Here is a 25327-nt window from a genome sequence, read left to right on the forward strand (position 1 = left end):
GAAACCGAATTCGACAATTTCCCTATCAACTTATTACGCCCGCCTATCTATCGTCCGAAAGGAAGAAGAATCGAGAAGGGACGAGGCGGAAATCGATTAGCGAGAACAGGCGTACGGGCAAACGTTGTCCAAACGTTGTCTCAAGAAAGAAGAAAATCTCGGCTGGGAAGACGTTAATCCGGCAACGACTTTGGCTATGAATCAATCAACCGTGGCAGAAGGTAATTCAAAAACTCGACGGCCGGTATCTCTCTTTCTCTCTCTCTCTCTCTCTCTCTCTCGAGGCAAAAGCCGCGCGAATATACACGAGGAACAACGAAATTGACTCGTTAGCCTGCTAGATGCTGGCGAGCGAGCGAGCGCGCGCGCGCGCGCTCCACGAGCGTAGAGGCGTGCAACAGTACAATACACACCGGCGAGTAGGAATTCGTGAGACTGTCAACCCACGCGAGACGCGCGGCAACGGGAAACGATGACGCTGGCTGATCTCAAAGGCATCCATCGATCGCGAGGCAGTCAACGGTTCGCGCAGTCCGACCGACTTTATGAGTTATAAGTCGGCCATCTTGCCAGAGCCATCGCATATTCACGTGCGCGCATATGGGATGCACTGGCAATATGTAAGTGCCACATTCTGTTCTGGTGCACAAAGTACAGTCCGATCTAAAAATCAATCCGAACGGAACGAGAAATTTCCTTTAAGCGCGTAAAGGAAAAATCGCGAAACGGTATCACGATTTCGCACGAGTACTCCTCCCTCTCCTTTTTCGGGTCCCTTTTTCGGGGATTCTTCTTTAGGTATTATTTTTCGAGTGCGCGCGAATAATAATAATCGAGCGAGTGGAATAGCGCGGAGGCAATAATGGCGAGCTTCTCGGAAAGCTGACCGCGAGGCTCGAGAAATTTTTCAATGGCCGAGTTCTTGTATAAAGAGCGAGCAGAAATAAGAGACGGGGATATATACCGTAAACTGGAAAAGCATTGGCGTGACTTTAACTGGGTGAGGTCGGCACGGTGCAGAGTTACAGTTACGGAATCGACATTTCGGTAGAATAATAATAATAATAATGATAGTAACAATAATCGATTCAATTCGTTGGAATAAAAAGAAATTGGAGAGGAAGAACGGTTTCAAAAGTAGCGTTCGCATGCATTTACGATCGTCCAATTTTTTCGCGCGAACCTCGAAGGAAAGAGGGGGAAAAAAAAAAAATGAAAAAACTTGAAGAAATTTCAAAAAGGATCTTGAAAAATTTGATGAACGAGCTGGTTCGTATCCCCTCCCTTCCAGATAGGATTCGATACGCGTCCCGATTACGACGGTTAATGTTCCTCCAGTTTACGGTATTTGCCGGACGATCGAATAACGAAACTAGTTAATTCTTTCCTCGATCGATCAGACTGGTTTCGCGGTAACCTCGTTCCGCGGCTCGAGAATCCATCAAGACCGTCGAAGAGAACGAGCGTGCGCATAATCGATAAGCCAATCCCGGTCGCGATAACAGAAACAATGAATCCCTTCCTCGCGCCTGGATTGATCGGGCCAGGTTAATTTCGCGTTAACACCCGTGCTTTTCCCCGGTGGCGATAAAACGAGAACGTTAAAAAAGCCACGAGGTCACGATCGTCAACGCGCGAAATTGATTTTACGCCAAGTACGATCTCGACTTGCCAGCCAGTTACGCTTGTCAATTGTCCGTAGCCCAACCCCGAATTCGATGCCAACCAATAGACCCCCCCCCCCCTCTTTGGGTGTCGCCGTTTCGTCGAATACCGCGAGAACACTCTCCTCTTAATTCCTCTATTCGCCCAATTTCCGTTCCTCGCGAACGTCGATTCGAGGAAACCATCCAACCGTCGAACCGTCGAACGTCCTCTTTTTTCCATCAATCCGCGCCGTTCTCCTCCGCGATATCTCCGCGCACCGATCACCCACCGTTTTATCCTCCATCGATGCTCGAATACCGCCGCCGCCGCCGCCACCCACGCACGAGGAGGAGGAGGAGAAGAAGAAGAAGAACGTCAACTTCTAGTTAACAACTGTTAACAACTGCATCTCCTCTAATTGCTCTCTAGGTGAATCTCGGTTCGGGGACCGTATATACCGGGTAATTATTTCTTTTTTCCTCCTCCTCCTCCTCCTCCTATATACCCTGGCGTAATTTAATTTAACAAGGTCGATCGAGAGTTTTAAGAGAGCATTTTGCAAGCGCGACGAATCGAAAAGAAGAACGAGAGAAGGAGAAGGAGGAGGGGGAGGAAGACGAGGGGAAACGACGAAGCTGGACTCACCGTGAGGCTGATGGCCCGAAGTCGGGGGATTCAAGAAGGTCGGCGGTAGCTGCCTGCTCACCGACTTCACCAATTCTCCCCCCGTCAGCCCGTAGATCGCCAACAACTCCTGCATAGTCGACTCCGCGTACTCCCTCATCCCTTCGAACGGTTTCCTCTCCTCGCACTCGGCGTCGCCGTCCCCGTCCTGCCCTCGCTCGTCCTCGAACGGGGTGTCGTCCAACCGTCCCGAGTCCGCGTCCAGGACACCGCTTCCTCCACTCTTCTCCGACGATTCCGAGTTCGGACTCCTGGCCTGCGCGCCAAACAAACAAATCCGCGTGACGATTTCTCGCAAACAGAGAGTGAGAGAGAGAGAGAGAGAGAGAGAGAGGGAAAGAGGGACTCACTTCGGTGCCAGGGGAGTAGAGTTTCTGAGATCTGAGCTGCTCCAGGATGAACTTGTGCCTGAGAGAGTCGCCGCTATCGTCGTCGGCCTCGGAGGACGGGGGCCTGGTGGCCACGGACAGGTCCATGGGGCTGACCTCGTTGTTGTTCAACCTCTGCTTGGACCTGTCCTCCGCAGGCAACAGCATCGTCTTCCTCTCGTACTCGAGTATCTCGCTCGAGCTCTCCTCCATCGCCCCGTCCAGCTCGTCGTCCTCCTTCTCGGACTCATCGGACACCTCCACCATCCGGCTGCTTATCGGCTTGAAGTTTTTGCGCTTGTTGCGCGGCTTCTGGATGCTCGTGATCTGCAGCTGGGCCTGGCCCTCGTACTGGGAGTCGCTGTCCTGATCGCCGGTCCCCCGCCGGGTCGTCGCGTAGTTGTACACCGAGTCGGAAAGCATCTCCGCTGATGGAAAAGGAACCGGGACATCAGAGAGACCACCGCTTTTTCTCTCCCTTTCCGACTTTCTTTCCGCTTTCTTTTTTTTTTTTTTTTTTTTCTTTTCTTTCTTTTAGCCTTTATTTTAGCTATTATTATTATTATTATTATTATTATTATCGTTATTGTTATTGTTATCCCCCTGTTATCCCCGCGCAATTCTCCAATCGGTCGATTCCCGAGAGCGGCGAGTATCTCGAGCTCTTTCCAATTTTTTTCTCCAACGCGGCAAGGAACGCGGAGGGGGGATGAGAGATCGATCTCGAGATACTATCCAACGATCTCTTGTACGCGCGCGCGTCGGGACGCGAAGGACGCGAAACAACAATTTTTAACGTTAATTAGAGAATACGAGCCGGTACCTCGCTCGTACGTTAATTGAACGTTCTGGGAATGGTGGTTGGTCGATGGTCGTGCCGCGAACGGCTGTTACCGATATTCGTTCAAACGGGCATGACGCGATCGCGATCGCTGCCCACCGCCACGTTCTCTCCTCCGCCACGTTCAAAAAGCACGGGGGCTAACTTCGAGGGGGTGGTCGGTACGCCGATACATTTTAGAAAAGGGAGTGGTGTCTTACTGGGGCCATACGGGCTGGTTACGGCGGACATCTCGAATCTCCTCGACCGGCCGGATCTTCAACGCATTCTGAAACAGAAAAGAAAACGGGGCGGGGGCCGTGCGTTAGTTTTCAGTTGGCCAGATACTTGAGAGAGAGAGAGAGAGAGAGAGAGAGAGAGGGGAGGGAGGGAGAGAAGGGGTCGCAATCGGGCTAATATTTCAACGCGAGGGATCGAGTTGGTATTCCGTGTAAATCTCGTTAATAAACCACCAATCACGATGAGGGACGGTGGTTCCCCGAACGGGTGACACAATCGGTGGTGGAACGTGGAAAAGAACGCGTTGTATACCACCGCGGCGGTTTTATTATCTATTTCTGTGTGTCACCGTGAAAGTGGGTTAGAGAGCAAGTTCAGCGAAACCCCTCCGTGTGTTCGGTGACGGGCGTGTTACACACAAGGCTGCCGAACCGAGAACCCACGTCGTCCACCACGTTCGCACCACTGTGGAACGAGACGCGAGAACAAGGCGAAAACAAAGGCACGTCGTCGTAACAAAAGCTACGCTGATATACGAGCGCTGCTCGGTCAGCCGAGTAGACGGGCTTGCGATAACGCGAAACGAGGGACAATTCGTTTCTCGGTTGGCACGAACCTCGTTCTCTCTTCTTCCTCTTCCTCTTCTCTCCTCCACCTCTTCCTTCTTCCTCTTTCGTTATCGATACGAAACAAATTTTCCACCATTTTTCGAAATATTTTTTTACTCCCTACGATTTTACCTTCGTTACGGAACAATGCAATTGGAAGAATCGAGTTAGTTGGCGATAACGAGTCCCTCCCTCCCTCCCTCCGTCGTTAATCATTTACTCCAGCCTGTTGATCACCGGTTAGCTCTCTCAATCGATTCGGATGACTTGGTCGGAGGCATCCGAGCCTCGCTCCCTAATTCGGCCTGAAAATCGTTAGTTCCGTTTTTGCCCGCTTCATTATCGGTTATTTATTTCCGCACTAAAACCGGCCCATTAAGGCTCCCGGACGAATATGGCAACGCGGCCGTTCGCCACCGCGACAAGAAACCATTTTCCCCCAACGTCGCTCCCAAATTCCATCCATTGCCCTCCGACAAGAACCTCCGATCTTCCGCCCCTTCCGTTCCGTTCCGTTCCATACTACGCTACGCAACGTCGAAATCTGTCTATCGTGAAATTCAACCGATTCCAAACTCCCTCCTTTCCCTTTTTTCCGATTAAAAAAGATTATTCCAAGGGAAAGGAAAAGAAGCCGAAAATTCGACCATTTCCCCTCCTTTCGGTGGTTGGCCGGGATCTTGGCCCGAATCAAAACCCTGTCCAACGACAGGAAAGGAAAGGGCAGCAAGGCTCGGATCGGGAAATTGGAATTATACGTTGGAAGGGGCGAAGGAAGAGGAGCGAAGGGACTCGATCTAAGATCTCGATTCGAGAATTGGGGTGGCGGGCACGGCGGAAGTTGGACGGGATTGGAGCGTGCGCGGACCACGTGACCCTGCCGGTCGGAACGCGTGGATAGTAGTAGAGAAGCGGGCCCTCTCCCGATGGGGATGTAACACGAGTGGACGACGTGTCCGAGCCGGGAGGCCGGGGGCTCTTTTCTCCCCCCGACGTATACACGCACATACACGCACACGCGCACGAGGGATAATTAACATCTGTTACTGTACGTATATCCGAGCGGGCCGCCCCGTTTCACCCCCACCACCGGCCACGGGGCGGACCTTGAATACATTATCACCCTGTTTGCACATGGTACGTGCGTGGAACCGGGCCGTCGAATCGGAGTGCGCCGCGATCGACCCTGAACAATGGGACCGCGCTGTGTCTTTGTGCCGTGTGCGCTGCGCAAACGTCCATCATCTTTTTTATCTTTCGGATAAATTCTTCTCCCATCCCCTTCCATTACTACTCTTTCTCAATTTTCAATTTACATCGAACGATATCGAAATTCTCCTCCTTGCCCAAACTTGTCGAGGAAACGACTCCTTTCCTCTTTCTTCGAATCCTTCTTTCTCCCTCCCCGGATGGAGGATGGATTCGAGAAAAGAGAAATTGGCCTCCGTTCGATGGCCTAGATTCTTCTCGAAGGGGTGCCTTCGAGAAGAATAAAAAGAACGAGGCGGCGAGCGAGGAGAGCAGCCTCGACATTCCTCGCGACTATTATTCGCGCGAATCGGCGCAAAAAAGCCTCTCTCTAATGATTCAATTCGAAGCAGGGGTTGATTAGGAAGAAAGAGAGAGAGAGAGAGAGAGAGAGAGAGATTTGCACGCGCGTTACGTCGCGTTGCGATGATGAATTCCGAAGGCTGGTCTTGTCCGCGAAAGGAAAAGGCTCGCGATGGAAATTGAGACATTTTCCTACGCCTCTGCCTTTTCTTCTTGCCCCTCGAAGAACCTTAGAATTCTTAATGAACGTTGTCACGCTTTGAGTAGCGAGCGTTCCGTCTTCCCCACGATTCCGGTTTTTCACTCTCGGTAATTTACGAGATACGCATCTGCCAACCGACGTAACTTTCCTTCCAAGACACTTGCACGGTTAATGGCGGCTCTCCATCAACCGCCGTTCAAATTTCAAGAAAACGAATCTCTACGGAAAACCTACGCGATTTCGCGCTCGAAATTAGTTAGAAACCGCGTTGCCGCGAGCGACCACGCGATTTTTCGACCTCGAAACGGGACGCGACGCAACGAGGAAATGGGCGGAACGAAAAAAAAAAATACTTAAAAACACGATCGAAGGGTTGTGTGAGACGCGAAATAAAGAATCGAAAGAGCCGTCGTTTCCTCCTAAATCATCCCCTCCAACGACCATCGCCGCAACAGATCACCACCATCCTTGGAGTACAAGCAAAAGAAGAAGCAACACCGCGACGGATCCAGCAGGCCAGACAGACTTGGTCGAAGAAAAATTGAGTGGAAACAGGCCACTGGGCGTTCCGATCCCGGGGGAATCGATCAACCAAGGTCAACGTCCACGCGGAGCGACGTGGAACACGAAGCGGCTCGATCCACGAATTCTGGCAACGAATTGTCGAATCGAGGGGAAAGAGCGTAATAACGGAGAGGAGGGGAAGAGTGTATGTGTGTGTGTGTGTGTGGAGAGGGAGAGAGAGAGAAAGAGAGAGAGAGAGCACCACTCGACATAGCTCGCCGGTGATAGAGGCGCGGAAAACAAAAAAGCAGGCGACGTAACGCGTTCGTTCGTCAAACACTTGAATGTAATGTTGCCAGGCCTGGACTCGTGGCTTTTCAAGTGTCTGCTGGAATACCGGTAGATTATTCAAATTCGCCAGCGACTTAAGCCTTAAAATAAGCGTTGCTTATCTCTCGGCCACGTTTTCTCGAGTGGGCCCCTCCACCCGACTGCCGGGGATGGAACTGCGTTTCCTCACCACGTGTAATTGTTTTCTGTAATTTCGTTTCTTTTTCTTTTCTTTTCTTCACTATCAACTATCCGTATAACGTAATATCTAACAGCGTATCTGTAACGCGTTCACGATATACCACGATATAATAAAGGAACGTTTTATCTTTACGCGAATATCATATCATAGAGTTACTTTGAATCGAATCGTTGGGGGAATCTTAAAAAGAAAAAAAAAAAAAAAGAAGAAAGAGCGGACGAGAAAAAGGATTTATCGACGAATGAATAGGAGGGGAGATCGGGGAGCGAAAAGACGATGACCGTTGGAGCATTTCTAAACTCGCTGTACCGGCGCGTCGCGGTTCAAGGCATAATCGTATCGCTAAACCGCTGACACCAATCATCTCTCCATTACCCCGGCCAGTTCGAACGGTATTCGAAGCAGTCCCGAGAGGCGACGAGCGTCTCTCGGACACCGTGGCCGAGGAGAAGGAATAGAAGGCACGTAGACGAGACGGCAAGTGCAACAATCGGTTTCTGCTCACCTTTCCACTTGGAAATGCATTCACGTGTGCGCACGAGGTTAGACGAGGCCGCTCTCTCTCTCTCTCTCTCTCTGTCTCCCTCTCTCTTTCTCTCGTCGAAGAGCGAAGAACCAGCGGCGGGTTCCCCGCGAGGAATGGGACGAGGAACGAAGGCGAAGCCGGTGCTGGTGCTACCGGGTTAGAAGGAGGGCGAGAGTGTGTTCATAAGATATGGTGTGAAACACGAGGAGGCCGAGATTAAAGAATGAAAAACATAGAATTCTGAGAACTGGTTGAAGTCATAATATTCGTAATTTCAAGCTGCGCCTTGTGGCGACCGTCTTCTGCGTCGTTGAAATTAATGTGAGCGGAAATAAAATTCCTCTCCGCCTCGCCCCTTTCGCAGCAGTCCCTTCCACGTACACGCGCGCGCGCGCGCCTTCTCTGCCTAACGGCTGTTCCCTCCTCCTCCTCCTCCTCCTCCTCCTCCTCCTCCTCTTCCCGCTTCCCTCGCGCGACAGAGAGCGAGAGCGACAAGTGGAGGAGAAACGTTTAAACGGTTCGAGCGGCGTGCAAATAAATTCGCAGCGCCGCCGCCACACCGGGAGAGAGAACGATGTTTGCCTCCAATATTTGGATTTCGACGATGTCAAAAGAATTACTGACATCGAGCCGCGCGCGCCGCCAACGAGCAGAGATTCCTTCGTTCGTTTTCCCTCTCGCGACCCGATTAATTAATCGAGCCGCGCGTTCTTCTTTCGAGGAAGCGTTCGAGAAAGGGGAGGGGGAGAAATCTCCGATATATCGGAGAGAGAAGCGTGGATAATTCGTATACGAGTGACGACGAACGGTTGGAGATAGAGAGAAGAAGAAGAAGAAGAAGAAAAAGAAGGAGGAGGAGGAGGAGGAGGAGGAGAAGAAGAAGAGCCGTAAGCGAGGGGGCAGGAAACAACGCTTTCGAGAGGAAGGCGTCCCGTTTACGGGGATTAGGATAAAGCTTTGGGCTCCTCTAGCACGGTTTGGCCGGTTCCCTCGGTTGCTTTTTATCCGGCCACCTCTTCGCGTTTCTCTTTCTCTCCTCCTCTCTCCGCCGGCCAAATCTCGTTTCCTCGTCCAGCTCCGTGTTCCACGTAAAACGCCTCGAATGCCGGCGGCGCGCCGTTAAAAATAGAGCACGCAACGACTTACTAATCTGGTTAGGGCTACTTAGCGTAACTCCAACTATTTAGACCTGGATATGGTTACGGTAGTTAGGCCGCCTCTATCGCCTCTAAGTAGACCCAACGAGGGGGGGAGGGATCACCTTCTCCTCCTCCTCCTCCTCCTCCTCCTACTCCTCCACACCTCTCTTTCGTTTCACGAAACCCGCTAAAACGTCTTAATGATTCCCTGCCCTCGCGCGGAAAAACGCGACCACGTATCCGTGTGGTGTTCCTTCTTTTTCATTCTCGGTCATTGCGAGGCGTCCGTTTACTCGCGAAGGGAGAGGAATCGAATCGAGAGAGTTCGAGACTTCAAACGAACGAACACGAAAAAAAGTGAAAATCGAGGATGGTTTCACGATCGACCTTCGAAAACTATTCCTTCCTTCTTTTTCTTTTTCTTTCTCTTCTTTTTCCTCTTCTTCTTTTCAATTATTCCCGTTTACCGGAGGAGGCGTTGTTATCGTGACCGACTCGATTCGATTTCTGCATGGACGATTCACGTCGCGGGGCTTCAAGGCTAATTAACGAGCGAGCGCCGGGTAATTAATCGATGGACGACGGGCCGAGGAACGTGCGGACAGGGAACGCTTGCCCGCTCCAACCTCCCACGAGAGTCGCTCGTTTCCTTCCTTCCTTCCTTCCTTCCTTCTTTTTTTTCGCTTCCAGGTGTCCGCCGCGCTTGCCTTCCTTGCGTTACTCGAGAAACGAGTACTATGACGCGTGTACACGCGTGATATTCGTGAACGAATAAAACCGATAATTAATAACGCGAAACCGATATTATCTCCGATATTACGCGTTGATAAAAGAAAAGGAACGAACGAGTGGAAAATTTTAGCAGCGGGAAGAGGGAAGGGGGGTGGAAGTGAGGGGTTATATATATATATATATATATATGCGAAATACTGCACACGTGGTCTGCACAGCCCCTGCGATCTCAACGAAAACGAGATTTCGAAAATCCGTTATTTAAATAAGGCTGGGGTCCCGAGGGTACGCGGGAAGAACGAAAACGGAGAGACGGGTGAAAAAGGAGGGAGAGGGGAGGGAGGAGGAAGAGCGAAAGAGAGAGAGAGAGAGAAAGTTGATAAAAAGAAAAAAAGAGACGCAAGAAGACGCGGAACGGAGGGAGAAAGCGGGTCGAATGATTTTATAAAATTAATAGTAAAGGGTAACTCTCTCTCTCTCTCTCTCTCTCTCTCTCTCTCCGCGTTCTCCTATTATTCGCGTATGCAAATAAGGCGAGGGGAGGGGTGGCCGGGTTACGGATGAATTCGTGGATCGAATCTACGGTAAAGGGTGGAAGGAAGGTGGAGGGGAGAGAGGGAGAGACGAGACGAGACGAGACGAGACGAGACGAGACGAGGGGAAGGGAATGGAGGGGAAGGGAGGGGAAAGGAAGGGAAGGTTGAGGCCAGTGAAGAGAAGGGACGAGCGTGCAGGCTGCAAGGCATTAAAACTTGCGAGATTTATAGTGGCACGGACTGGTCTGGCCTCGCTCGATTCGGGGTTGCTTCCACTAAAAAAAAGTGGCGGGAGGGGGGAGGAGGAGGGGGCCATATTGCTGGTAACGAGCAAAGAAGGGGCGCGATGGACTTGATCGAAAGGGGGGAGGGGGGCAGGGGGGGGGGGAGGATGCGTAATATTTCGTAAGGATTTGAACGCGTACAACTTCACCACGACTTGTGTATAATCCTCGCGATCGAGAGGGAGGGAAGGGAAGGGGAGGACGCGACGCCGACCCTTCGTCACGTGACGGTACGCCACGTAACGCGAATTCATTGTTTTGTTATTGGAATTGAAATTAAATTTTCGAACGAGATGAAAAAAAAATCGCGAGATGAAGAGAAAATCGGCCCAGCGTTTTCCAATCGCTGGGATCGAGATTCCGTGAAACACCGGTGGCACGCGGTGAAACAGTTGAAATATGGTCGATCCGACGCCACAGACAGAGAGAGAGAGAGAGAGAGAGAGAGGGAGAGGGAGGGAGGGAGGAAACTCTTCTCCTTGGCGAAGAAAACGATCGTGTTGCGAGTCGGCGAAGAAAGCGAGCATTCAGGCTCTCCGCGCGTTTCTTCGGCCGAGGAGACGTTTCGTCCATAAAAAGAGACCCCGCTGGAAGCGCCAATCGTTTCGCTTGGCAAGTGTAACGTTTACAGGCTGCCTCTAATTGGTGTTCGAGGCTGATGAACGCCAATGAAACATGGAAAAGATGGGAACGCGCGATACACCGTCTCTTCTGCCTCGTGTTACGCGGCAGCAAAAATCAGCCGAGAGAGAGAGAGAGAGAGAGTCGTTCCTTTTTTTCTCTCTTTTTTTATTTCCCCCCTCCCCCCTTCCTTTTATTACAAATACGCGAGCAACGGAGACATTAGAAACCGTGTAAGCATTCGCTTATTTTATCCGCGAGCACGTTGTCTCGCTTTCATCCGCAAAGCAAACAGCCGTTTATGATCGTCGTTCGTCAGGAACGTCGATTAATTACCGTTTCTATGCCGTTTGCCTTTCTTTTCAAACATCCGAGTATCCGAGTATCGGCCAATAAAATATAGCACGCGCGCGAACGTGATGCACTCTCGTTGCGTCTTGCGAAAAAAAGAAAGGGAAAACAAAAGAAGGAAAAGAAAGAAAAGACTCGAGTCGAGAAAACTCGCGTAGGACGATTCGATCGGCCACGCCTCGAGAGAGTACGAGAGACCACGTACCGCTCTCGACGATGGTCAATTATCGGCGCTCGTTCCGGACCTGAGATGGTGGAAAAAGAAAAGGAGAAAGAAAAAGGGGAAGGAGGGAGGGGGGAGAAGGAGACCGCGGACTATCATTCCGTGTCATCAACTTTTTTTTCTTTTTCTTTTTTTTCTTCTTCTTTCTTTTTCTTTTCTTTCTTTCTTTCTTTCTTTCTTTCTTTTTCTTTTTTTTTTTTTTTACCACTGAACAAACAATAATAAGGATAAGAACAGCTTTGTCTGAAATCACCTCGGCGCGATCGATCGTTTTTGCGTGATCAAGGGGATGAAATATACCGCGCAAACGAAAGATCGCCGATCGACGAGAATTATCGGAGGAGGAGAGGACGATAGACGTCCCGTAGACAACTGCGCTACGTTCTTACCGGATGTTTTAGAGCCGCTGTCAGCTCGAGAAGTGCATCGACCATCCCGAGGGCTTGATTGATTCCTAATAGCGCGACCCGCAAGAAACCAATCGAGATGTGACGCTCGTCCCCGGTTAATGAATAATGGAAAAATTTTGCTCTCCTTTCGATTCGCCTCGGCCATGGATCATTCTCTCTCGAGTTTTCTAGATATTATCGATCGATACCGTTATCCGTCTTCATCGTTTCCAACTTGGGACCCTATCGTTTCTCCCATTTTCCATTTTTCCAAATCTTTTTTTTTTTTCAAATCTAGCCCAAGGATCAAGATTACCTTTGGAAATCGTAGGAAGTGGAGTTAAAAATACGGGAGTTCTCCAACGACCTTGTCTCTCCTCGAGAAAGAGGAGGAAAAAAAATCAGGTGGAAGAAGAGAAGGAAGAAGGAGGAGGAGGAGGAGGAGGAGGAAGATACGCAGAGAGAGGCATACGGAATTCCCCCGAAATCCCGCCACAGCTCTGACATAATGAGACATCGAACTCCGGGACGAAATCGTCGGTGGGTTAATATATAAAAAGAAGAAAAGAGAGAAAAAAAAAAAGCGGAGAAGAAGCGAGCAGAAAAAGAGTCCTCCTCCTGTACACGAGAGAGAGAGAGGAGGGGGAGGAGGGATCGATCTCCTGGAGGAGTTCGATCGCGATCGAAGCGAGGAAACAAAAGGTTGCGGGCGGTTGAGCAAGACCGTTGAAAATCGAGGAAAGAGAGAATCAAGAGAGAGCGCGCGCGCGCGCTCGGTGAGGTCTGGAAGAAGAAATTATGCGAAAGAAGGAAGGTGGACGGCGAAATTCCGCGAAATCCAGCGTGTATCCTCTCGCATAAAATTCGAGCGAGCAAAACGAGGCGAGGACACGGGGCGGCCGTGGAAGATAAAAGCGAAAACCTTTCGGTCGAAATTCCGCGAAATCCGGTAAAAATTGAAAGCGAAACGGGAGGCAGGGAGGAGGGAGGGAGGGACAAAGGAGCCGTGAGGAGAGGAGAGAAGAGAGAGAGAGAGAGGGAGAGAGAGAAAGAGTGTCCTGCGAGTGGTTTGGCAGAGCAGAGAGAGAGAGAGAGAGAGAGAGAGAGAGCCAAAGGGGCCAAGCAGCGAGAGCTTCTTCTTCGAGGAAGAAAAAGAAGCTCGTCGGGGGCCCCCGTGGAATGATGAATCGTTTCTATTAAAATACTTTTTCGACGGGGAATACAGAGTGGGCATCCGGCCTGCGGAGCCGCGAGTGGATTTATTTACATATTTTCAATCTGGATTAAGAGGTATAGAGCCTGGCCCAGACGGTGGAGTGCCTTCCACGAGTCTTCTCCTCTACGTTTCTGCTTTCCACCACGCTCAAAAATCGCGTAGACGAGTTTTATTATGTAGCGCGATCTCTCTTTCTTATCTGTACCCTTTGTATTTTTCTCACTTTTTACTCTCTCTTTCTCTCTCTCTCTCTCTCTCTCTCTCTCTCCCTCCTAAGATTGAAACGTTATATCCCACCACGATTCGAAATTTATTATCGATCGTTGAAAGATGACCAGATTCATCTTACCGAACGATAAGACAAATTTGGCCGAAGAATCCCGCGCGTCTGGACGGTCGAAAACCAGCCTTCCTCCAACTCGGCCTCCTAAATTTATTCGAAGCTTTCCCTGACAAATTCGAGGCGCCCCGAAACCGCCGACAGAAGCCGAATTCCGTCGCGATGATGGAGACACTTAGGTGACTGTGAACGATGCGAACACTTGCTCGCCTGTCTCCCGTCTACGCGTCTTTCCTCGCTTAAACGATACTTTCCACCCGTCCTTCCCCGACCCAGCCACGGTCCAAATAACCCGCCGTCCATTTTCTCGGGAAAAATCGCGACCCCCATCGAATTTCTCTTTCGCTTCTCTCGCTTCGATCGCGAAAGTTAAGTTTCCTCGATCTTCCTAGATCGAATATCGCGAGATGTTGTTTCATCAACGAAAGATCGACGAGGATCCGTGTTTGCCGCCTCGTGGGATCTACGAATTGAACGCGTATTTCGCTCGTTTCCTCGCCCAACTATCGTTCCATCTCTACGGAGGAGGAGTCGAGATTCGCTCGATCGGTTGAATGAACGATCTCTCGGTGGGAAACTCGGCGCGGAATTCGATGAAATTTTTCCCGACGCGTGAACAAATAAAATTCGACGAGCGGTTAATAATGATGATGATACGAAAGATACGAAAGATACGAGTGATTCTCTTTTTTCCCTGAGTTGCTTTTCTTTTTCCCCTCCGTACAACAACAACAACAACAACAACAACAACAACAAGAGGACTGGACTGGTTCGTCGGTCGAATTATGCGGCCTGTACCCATCAACCGCGATCGAACAACCGCGCTCGTGGACCGAGAGATGCTTCTTCGTCTCTCGAGGGATTAACGCCTTGACATGTACACGTGTTCCAGCGTCGTCCGCTCGTGCTTTCCTCCGTCGAGCTGGCTGCGAGCCGATGACGAACGATCCGCGTCTCGGCTTCTGACGCTTTCGTCGTCTCCGACGCCTCTTCGGCGGGAAACACCGCCTTGCCTTTCCCTCCCTCCGCTCGCGCGTCGTCTCTTTCCCCCTTCATCCATCATTTTTCCCGTTATCCTTTTCTTCCTTCCAATTTCGAAAATTTCTCCCTGTATCGGTCGTAAAAAAGAAACTTTTCCTCTCTCTCTCTCTCTCTCTCTCTCTCTCTCCCCCCTATCGATATCGAATCGAACACAAAAAGCTTCTCATTTAGTTTCCAGTTTTTCCACCGATTCTAGACCAGTTGCGAATCGAAGCTTCCCGTTCGACGCGGGGAGACCGGAAAACCGGTTCTTCCCAAACTCGAAACACGAGCTTCTTTTCTTCCCTTTTCTTCTCTTCTTCTTCTTCTTCTTCTTTCCCACCGAGGAAAGGGTGAAAACGGGAGGATGGCGGTCGGTGGGAAATTCAGCGAGGAAATTTTGCGGGTAATCGTTTGGGGGGAGGAGGGGTGCTCGAGGACGGAGGAGAGGAGAGATTCGAGGCGGTCAAATGATAAATGAACTCCTCTTAAACCGCGAGCTCTCGTATCGGGCCGCTATTAACATAGTGCCGGATAAAGTAACGAATTTAAAAGAAATCCAATATAAAAGCCACGGGAATTCCATCGGAGATCTTATCCTGGAGCGGAGGAGCTCTCGCTCGCCACGGAGACTCCATTAATCACGCCGTTCTCCTCTCCTCTCCTCTCCACTCCTCTTTCACTCCCACCCTCTTAACCCCGTATCCTTCCTCTCTGTTCCGCTCCGCGTGTGCCCCCTCTCTCTCCCCCCTCCTTCACCCGCCCGCGGTTCATTTGTCTCGTATTAGTCGTTATTACGAGAGCTGAAAATTCAAATGGACGATGGATAATGGCACTGGCCGGTTCGGAGATAATGCCCCGTCACCCCTCCCCTTTCTCCCTCACATTTCTCTCTCTCTCTCTCTCTCTCTCGATTCCTCGATTCCTCTCGGCCTCGCGCCTCAGCCACGACAAACCTCGAGATCCGCTTCTCCTCCTCCTCCTCCTCCTCCTATTTCTCTTTCTATACGAGGGAGGATTATTTTGGAAACGAAACGAAACGAAACGAAATGAAATTCTTCGACGCGAACAACAACAAGCCCACCCTGAACGATTCCTCCCGAAGAAGAAAAGGAAAGAAAGAGAAGAAGAGGAAAAGAGAGATCGTTATTTTTCTTTTGCGATAAATGGAAGGCCGATTTATTTTTATATATCGATCGATTCACGATTAAAGCGTCGATTCGTTCGATATTAATTCTTCGGGTTTTCTGGATATTGACGAAAAATTTGGAAGCGAGGCGGAGGCGAGGGCGAAGGCGAGGGGGGAAAAAGGATGAGGTTTTACGGCGTGGAAAGGATGATCCGGATGAGGGCTCGAAATCGGCGAGGAGGAGCGATCGGGGAACGATCGACGTGTCCGGTCTCGCATCTTCTTCTTCGGTCCCCCTGGTCCCCGTCTCGTTAGCGTCATTGTAAATTCTACGCGCGGTTTTATTGAAATCTTTCCAGAACGCGTCGATTCGTAATTGCGGTGGCCGGTGTCTGCTCGTAAATTATCTTGAAACGAGTTTTTTGCGCGATCGGGCATGATCGACTGGGCCACGTATCACGTTCCTGCCCCCTCGGTGATTGCTCAAATTTATCGTTATTCGGAAACCCGCCTTAATCACGCGCCATTCCAAGTGTGTGTGTGTGTGTGTGCGCGCGCTTACGAGAGCTTGTGAACGAGAGAGAGAGAGAGAGAGAGAGAGGACGAATCGTTGCTCGGATAATTAGGTGTTTCGAAAACAATCATCGTTTATACCGATTTATTGAAAAAGAAACTACAGTGGCGAACGTGCAAATAGGAAAATTCAACCAACTTTTTATTTAATTAGCGTATCGTTAAAAATTTAATTTCCGTTTCTTCGTACGATTGAAATGCGGTGTTGCGCGTATACCTTTGTACACGTAACGATCCAGCTCTATACTCGAAAAGTATAATAGCAAGTATAATTATACGCTTTTCTCTCGCGTAATAATATTTTTGTACATTTTTTTCCACGACCGTGGACGAAGAAAGAGACCAATCCAATTGTTGTGTTTCTTCGAAAAAACAACTTTTGATCGAGTTGAAATTTTCAAGAGGAAATAAATCGATCGAATCGATACACGAATCATTGATAATACCGATTGATTCGAAAGATCTAAAACCCTTCCAATAATAAATTAACTAATCTAATCCCTTGCTTACACATTATTCTCGCTATGAAATGTCATAAAATATGTTTCAAGAAAAGATCCATATAATAATCCATCTTTCAACCGCATAATCCCTTCAAACGATTTATCTCACTTTTGCATCCACGCCGTTTAACTTATTGATTTACGATCCAATTTGTAAATAACATCTCACGTCGATTCGAACGAACTAATTACGCAAAAGAAAAACGAAAATAAATAAATAAATAAATAAATAAAACCAACGCTACACTATAAACGCGTGTCACGCGCGTCAAAGAATTAATTTCGCGGAAAGAAAGTAAAAATATCGAGCCTCGACTTCCAAGCGAAAACAACAACGACGACGAAGATGACAACAAGAACAACAACAACAGCAACAACGATGGATGGAAAATCGAAACGGGTTCCGCAGCTGGACACTGGAATTCCAATAGGGGAATAAAAGCGGGAACGGGTATATCTCGCGAGATTTGAAACCAGATGATACCGAGAGATCGAGTGGCGCGCGAGCGCGAGCAAGCGGCACACAGGTGTCGACAAACAAAGTGTGCGTCGTCCAAGATACGTGCGCGCGAGAAACAAACCCGCGACAACGTGGGCACAGACGCGGAATTCCAACGAGCGGGACCCGACGAAAATGTCAATGAGTCGATCGCGAACGATATGAAGAATTCGAAAGCGATAACAGCGAACAGCTCGCCTCCCGTCGATCTATGGAATACATGCGTGTGCGTGCGTGCGCGCGGTTCCAGTTCGCCTTCGTTTCCAACCAATTATCGATTAACCGAGGAATAACGCACGCCAGCCTACGAAACCGTAGGCCTTCGAGTATAATTAGTGTGTAATAAGTATATTGTTGAACACGAAGCTTCGCTCGATGAAGATCTTTTCTTCTTACGAATCTCGAGACGTACGTTAAACTTTCCTCGATCCTCATCGATTAATTTGATGAATTTTCGTCGCTACGGATCGAGCGATCTGGTGCAAGATCAAAGAATTTAATTTCGGAATTTTCATCCCGTTGTCTTGCTCGCTCTCTCGACGCTTATGATCCATCGAAATCCTATTCCTTACGAGAAAAGAAAAACAAAAAGAAAATCCGGATTTTGGGAAAGAAGAGGTGTCTTCCTCGAGTTCTCCGCAACAAGATTTGCGCCGATTACCGCGATCGACGAAGATCGGAGCGGGGGAAGAAAGAAAGAAAGAAAGAAAGAAAGAAAGAAAGAAAGAAAGGAAAGAAAGAAAGAAAGAGAGAAGGAGCGAGTTTTTGCCCCCCTCGTTTTCGTCGCGAAGGGAACGCGCGCGCGTTCCGTCGATCAATCGATACGCGTGCGACTCGACGCCAGCCCACCTTAAGCCGGAATATTCACGCCGAGAGCGAGAGAATGACGCGCGTCATCGATTGAAAAGGGAAGGACTGCCGTTACTAGTGTAATTATCGTTCTGCTAATAATAGTTGCGCTACCACTAGTTTGCGAGCGGTTCTACCGGTTACTGTACCTTTATTGCCGATGCTACTACCATTAACGGCTAAAACTTATCGAATGAATTATACCCCGGCCTATTCCCAACATCGCTGAAAATTGCGATCCTCTCCACCGTAAGGAAAATACCGTAATTGATTGTTAATAAACGTTCGCGACTACATACATAGTCGCCGTATTCGGCTAACGTGCTCTCCATTATTATTCCCATACATGCATCATTCCTTCTATCGTTATTCCTTATCGCCGAATCGAACGCGTGTATATATAATATATATATATATTCGAAGGGGAGGGAAAAAATCGGATGGAAAACGGAAAGGAAGAGTTTTTCAGGGGAGGGAGATGGAACTGTTCAAAACCGAACGAACGGAGAATGGAAGGATCGCAGCTCGCTTGTTGGCATGTTCCGCGTGTCCGCAGGCATATTCATCCAGCACCCGGTCATATAGAATCGTCGATTCCGCGGCGAATGCCGGAGAGCCGTTGATAATTTATTTGTGAGACGTTGCCTACCGTCGAACGTGCCCCACCTTCGCAATCGGTTGACCGGCCGTCGTCGACATTCTGGATTTCGCGCCTTTTTCGTGCGTTCCATTGTCTTTCGCCACCAACCGACCCGCTCCAACGAACGCCTCCGCCTTTTTCGGAGGCGCTAGCCTCCTCCCCTCCCCTCCCCTCGGCCACCGTTCCTTCGTTCCTGCGGCCACCGCGACTCTGATCACCGTGATGTTTATTAAAACGGGTGGCGGCGACAGCAGCAGCAGCAGCAGCAACGAAGCACGGGTTTGCAGCAATTGCTACCGGACGCGCATTTTTATAGCGGGGGAAATGTCACGTAGCGATCGTGCGCTCGATGACGCCCGTTGTTCCGCCGATCGCCGCTCATCGGAACTCGATGGAAATGTCAATGAGCGAGCAGCATCGAGCGTGCACCTGGCTGTATATCCGCTTCTTCCAATTTTTACCTCGCCCAAAATAATATTCCCCCTCTCCTCGATCGAAATCGGCGATCCTCCCGAATTCCGATCTCGTCGAGTGTTTCTCGGAGGACGTTTCTTTCCGAGAGAAACGCTTTCTCGCGGCAATACATTCTCACGGAGAGAGTCGGATATTCGAATCGTTTCGCTTCGTGAATCGTCCCGGCTTTGAGCTTTTTTCAGGGGGGGGAGAGGGAGGGAGATGGAACTGTTCGAAATGAAGAGGAATCGCAGCGCGCTTGGACCGTTCTGGTTATCTTAATCCACGTGGAAAGGAAAAAGGAAAGGAGGGCGGATCAGGTGGTGGAGTAATTTAAAGCGGGGGTCGAGGTAAGTCGTTCGGGGGTGGGGATCAAACATCTGAGGTCCGGGTTTTCAGTGACGAACGAGCGCCCCCGAAACGTCGATCAAAACGGCGGTGCTGGCGCATTCCGAGCGCCACTCCACCTGATTCGGTCGGACGTTCGGATATCGAGCAGCTGCGATGCCGTCGACGTGGAGGATTTCATCTAGCGGAATGGCCGAGAAATACGCGCACGTGCCCTTTTATCCGTCAAATTTCTCCCAGGCTATTCTTCGCCACCTTGTTCGAAAAAAAGAGAAGAAAAAGAACGAATCTCCTTAATAACGCGCGCGTATTAATATTTTTTGGCACGATCCGCGTCGCCAACCCATTTCCTTGAAACAATTTTTTTTTCTTTCAAAGACGACCACGACGACGATAATTCGAGCGACAAGAAAGATTAGAAACATTAAAACGAAGACAGTTGATGGGGAACGACTGTTCCTCCACCGACTGTGCCAATTTTCGCGGTAGGCGAAATACTCGACAAAATGCTCGACAAACTGGCGCGATATTTTAAAATATACATATACATATATATATATATATATATATATATATATATATATGTATCCAAGGGAAACACTTACACGATTCAAGCGTATCTCGTCCCTGGCAATTTTGCATTCGTCGAACGAGTTTTTCGTATTCATATTTGGCGAAACGAGAGGAATTTTAACAAGCTACGAGATATATACACAAAGTGGAAATCCGCGCGATTTTCGATCGGAGGGGAAGGGGTGGCCGTTCAAGAACCGAGTCCATCGAGAGCGCCTCGGCGAGAGAGGAAAGGCGCGTTCCATCGCGGTCGAGGATCGATCCCGTTACGTTTATTCGCGAGATGGATACGGTGACACGATGCCCGATCTATAAACGCCGCTTCCAATTTTCCCCGCGAAAGCGATAATTTCAAACGTGTCTCTCTCTCTCTCTCTCTCGAGGGTGAAGGTGCACGGAGAGAAGGCGTTCGACCACCGCTTTGGAAAGTCGACGACTTGGGTCGTTCCCAATCAACCACGATCCTCCGCTCGATATTATATAAATATTAATAACTACGATATTCGAGAAACAATGCGCGACGCGGCCACACCCGAACACCGCGACCCAGTTGCATCGCATTTAGAAAAAGGCCGTTACATCTATTCGAGATACTTTGATTTCGTGCCTCCACGAGTTTTTGGTGATCTTATTTTTCTCCATTTTCATTCCGTGTTTTTCAACAAGGGATAAGGAACGAATCTCGATTGCGTTAACGTACAGTTTAAGGAAGAAATTGACGCTCGATTTTTCATAGCTTCCAATAATGGAACAAATAATGGAAATTTGTTTAATAACGGAAACTTCGAAACGATCGGGATAAACGATCGTTTAATTAAAGGGGGGTGGAAAATTAGGGAAGGAAAATCGAGTTTCGTCGATTATTGAGCTCGATTTCTCACCAGAGAAATTCCAGGATGTTTAAAAATTTCACGTTACGTACGCAGTTGGCACTTTATCCGTCGAGATATTTCATTGGACGATTGCGTTAGCCAGAAGGAAGACAATGTTCGAACCTTCGGGTCCGATGTACGCGATTGCAAATTATTTTTTTACCGGGTACTCGCAAGTTGAAAACACGCGCTACCGTATCCCCCGAAGGCAGGTTTTCCTTTTTTGTACCGAGTACGGATACGGCACAACTTGTTTCACAATCTTGAAAAACTCGAGAGAGAGAGAGAGAAAAGATTTAATTCGGATTACGCTCGACAAACGTATCGAAAATGTACGTGAAGATAATGCGCGTTCGTTTCGAAACGACAAAGAAGAACGTGTTACGTCGAGAAAAAGAATAAAAACGAAATGAAAACTCGATGATGGACGAAAATGAATTTAAAACGGATGGTTCGCGAATGGAAAAATAACGCAAAAAAAAAAAAAAAAAAAAAAAAAAAAAAAAAAAAAAAAAAAAAAAAAGATACGATGAAATGCACGACTCGTCGATGTACTGTACACTCCAAGACGGAGTGTCAACGTTCAAGGTAAATACTCGTGGCGAATAATTAATTTATTTTATTCGACAAATAAACCGTTCCTTTCTCGGCCGAGTGATAATAATAATAAATGCCCGATAAGTAAAAATTCGAACGAGAAATGGAAGAAAAGAAGAAGAAGAAGAAGAAGAATAAAAAAAAAAGAAACTTTTGATCGCCAAGATTTATCTCGAGGGGAGAGAAAATATTGGACGAGAAATATCCGGTCCGGTTTCCCGTAAACGCGAAATAAATAAACTCGAAATTTATTTGGAGTTTCGCGGATTTGCCGGAAAGAAGAAGAACACGGGTTTTATCGGGGAAGGATTTATATCGCGGCCCCGGTCAACCGGGGAAATTCCGTTGAAAAATGTGCCGCGCATAAATACCGAATCAAGAAACTAAATTCCGCCTGGCGATTACGCGAGGAAGTCGACTTCCGTGCGTGGGTGGCTGTGTATCGAACAATTAACGCCACCGGCCGCAGATAAGAAGCGAGTAAGAACGGCTCCTCGGGAGAAATGTTTTCCCTCCACCTTTCGCGGCTCGAAACAACGCTCGATTATCGATTAACAGCTTCTCCCGCACTCTCCTTGTCGCCCTTCGATCGTGACCATCTTCCAAGCCTTCCCTCGTATCGACCCTTTTATCGCTGTTTATTCTTTTTCTTTCGAGAGAGAGAGACCCGTTCAAACGCTCTCTCTCTCCACGATGACTAATTTCCTCGGGGTAATTTTAGATTCGACCGGTTTAATTTTCGTCTACGCGAAATGTATTTGCGTAAAACTATATATTTCGCGCCACTAACCGAGCGAGATGGAATAAACAAATAGCAGGCCAAGGGAGGGGGAAAAGAGAGAGAGAGAGAGAGAGGGAGAGAGAGGGAGGGAGGGAGGATCGAAGGGACCGATCGAGGAGGAGGAATCGCGGCGGGAACGCTTTGTCTCCTCGCTATTTTTACGGTTTTAAACCGGTTAAGAAGAACCGGCGAGTCCCATTGTCGACCGTCCTCTCCCCTCGAAATACGCACTCGTCATTTGTTGGCGCGAGCCTTTGCCTCAACGTTAAATTAAATCGAGAGCGTGCGCGGGACCGGGTCGTTCCGCGCCTACGATTAAAAGAGGTGCGGTTGAATTCTTCCGCGATTCGTTCAAACGTTTCCCTGTTGAGAGAGTGGAAAATACTACCATCGCTTATTTATCGAAAGAATCGTTACGAAAATTTGAAGGATCTTTCTACCTTCGTTCATCGACTCGATGAACCATTCTCCCACCATTACGGCGACCATAATTCCTCGACGTAATTGAAACTTTGAAACCTGCTCGTTCCTTATGGCCTATAAGAATGATCTAGCCGGAAGTTTATTCGACACCGAGCAGTCCATCAACGCCGTCCAACGCCTCCCTCTCTCGCTCTCTCTCTCTCTCTCTCTCGAGGGCGAGCCAAGATTTTCCAAAGGCGCTCGTTTTTCGGGAAAAACACGAGGCGATCGTTTCGGCGAGGGACGAAATTAGGTAAATTTAAATTTAGAGACGGTCTAAATGGCGCGAACGTTAGCACGCGCTCTTGTCCTCCTTGTTTGCGGGGGAGGGGAAGAGAGATGGGGCGGAAAAAGCGGGGACGATTCCGATCGAGGCGGGCCGACCGATATTTGAAATTCAAAATGTAGCGCGGATTGACCGGGTTTTGTCGTAAATTGTCCTCGTCTCCCCCTCCTCGAGCGGAAAAAGTTGTTCGGATTTTTAAGCGGAAGGGCTCCAATCGGCGGCCCTCATCGGATCGTCTCAATAAGGAGACGAATAGGGCCGCTCGCTCGCTGCACCGAGGAGGCAAAGAAAGCGCCGTGTAATCGTCCTTCCTCTCTCTCTCTCTCTCTCTTCCCTCCCTTTTCTTCCTTCCCCTTTTTTCCCCTCCTCGCAGGGGGAATTTCGATTTCTTGCCACGGGGACACCCTCGTGGCACCGCGCCGATTTTGGCGCAGGTACCACCTTCCCTTCCCACGGAATCGACGCAAACAGTTCGCGCCGAGGAAACGTGGCCTATTCGTTCGTCCTATTCTTATTCCTCGATGGAAGAGATTCTCTCTTTGAAATCTAATTTCAGCGATATCTAATTTTCGTCTGCAACAGCATAAAGATCGAGGGAGGAGAAGAGTCACATCGATAACGGAGAAAGAAAGAAAGAAAGAAAGAAAGAAAGAAAGAAAAAAAAAGTAAAGGATTGTTAGAGCAAACGAATGTTGTAATCGTCGAGTACGATCGTTGGTTACGAAGGTTCGATAATTTTTACCGCGGAGAGAGAGAGTTTTTAAAAATTTTTTTTAATCGGATCTCCGGTTTTCCGGGAACGCGAACGGTGCTCGCACGCGATATCGTCCCACTCTCGGTGTTCCTTCGGTTCCCTCCCTGCCTGGTATTCCGCAACGGCGCGGAAAGAGAAGCGCGGAGAGGCCGGAAATTAATTGCTTGCACGGCAATCGATCCCTGATTATTTAGTTACGTCGCCCGCGAGAACGATTATCGCTGACGCGGGAAAGTCATCGGCCGCGCGGACCGATCGATCCCCTCCCCAACACGGCTTTTTTCAGACTTTTCGCCCAACAATTTTTCTGCCGGCCAAGCGTTATTCGATCGGCGTGTTTCGAAATTGGCATCAAAGCCCGCATCTTACTTAAAAGGTAGAATCGGAAATTTTCTACTCGTTCGAATCAGCCTCATTAAATATATTCCACTTCGGATATAGCACAAAGGATATATTTATTCTCGTTTCGTTCGAGAAAGATTCCTACGATACGAAGCGACGAATAAATAAATAGATAAGCTGGACGGTTAACGATACGGATAAATACACGGTGGAGAGGTTATCGCGTGGAAGAACATTTGTAAAAAAGGAGAAGGGGAAGGAAAAGAGCGGCGATAAACCGGTGCTCGCTAATAAACCATTTCACGCTTCGCGACGCTCCACTTTCTCACCGAATACCTCGAAAATCCTTTTCGAGAAAGTGGGAGATCCTCCCACGAAATTTCGCCCGAGGGATCGGAATGGGGAATGGAAGAAGGAAGAACGGGGAAAGAGTGGGGCAAATGTCGCGAAATCGGCCGATCTCGATGGAGATAAAAGAGGCGGTGGCGCGCAAAACTGGAGAGAATCCAGCTTGACCTAGTTGCCGGTTGCATTCTTCCGTTTCGGTGTCTCCGCGCGCGCTATCGTCGCCGCCGTTTCGCCGCAGGTACACGTAGTACGCGATATACCCGCGTTCCAACCCGTTCCCGTATCGCGTATCTCGCGTTTTACGATCCGCGCGCCGGACCAAAAAGTCCGTTTCAACGAAACTGGAACCGAGAACCGACTCGGCCTATTCTCCAACCGATCGATAAACGCTCCGCGCTTTTCTTCTCTCTTTTCCTGCTAAATTCTTCTTCCCTGTATTTTCTTCTTGTAACGCGGTTCAAACGGAGATCGTAATCAGGAATGATCGTCGCGCTAGATCCCCCAAATTTTCGATTAATAATTTTTAAAATCGAGACTTTTCTCTTTTTATTATTATTTTATTATCTACGAATGATTTCGATTTAGATTTATTCGAGAAATAATTTCGACTTATATGACTACAACGATAGATCTTCGAATCGGTTTTAATCACCGAGAGAATTAACGAAAATTAAATGATGTGATGAGGAAGAATTATTTATGATTCGACTCGTTAATTTGTCGGGCTTGTTGTTAATCGGTCTATTTTTCGAAAAAGGATTAAAAAAAAAAGAATATTTCTCTAT

General features: G+C 48.8%; 1 protein-coding gene across 7 annotated transcripts in view; it reads right to left on the reverse strand.

Annotated features, from left to right (window-relative positions):
* The window catches only part of LOC122711126 (zinc finger protein castor homolog 1-like), a 110834-nt gene that overhangs the window by 48090 nt on the left and 37417 nt on the right, over window positions 1–25327 (reverse strand). For all 7 annotated transcript variants that reach the window (XM_043929591.1, XM_043929595.1, XM_043929594.1 and 4 more), the window contains 3 exons: window positions 3741–3808; window positions 2682–3127; window positions 2293–2587 (listed from right to left, as the gene is read on the reverse strand). In XM_043929591.1, the coding sequence (XP_043785526.1) occupies window positions 2293–2587; window positions 2682–3127; window positions 3741–3771 (772 nt within the window). In that variant the 5' untranslated portion in view covers window positions 3772–3808. The remainder of the gene's footprint in view (window positions 1–2292; window positions 2588–2681; window positions 3128–3740; window positions 3809–25327) is intronic.

This window comes from Apis laboriosa, unplaced genomic scaffold (assembly GCF_014066325.1).
Source record: "Apis laboriosa isolate Shangri-la unplaced genomic scaffold, ASM1406632v1 scaffold16_cov148, whole genome shotgun sequence".
Lineage (NCBI taxonomy): Eukaryota > Metazoa > Arthropoda > Insecta > Hymenoptera > Apidae > Apis > Apis laboriosa.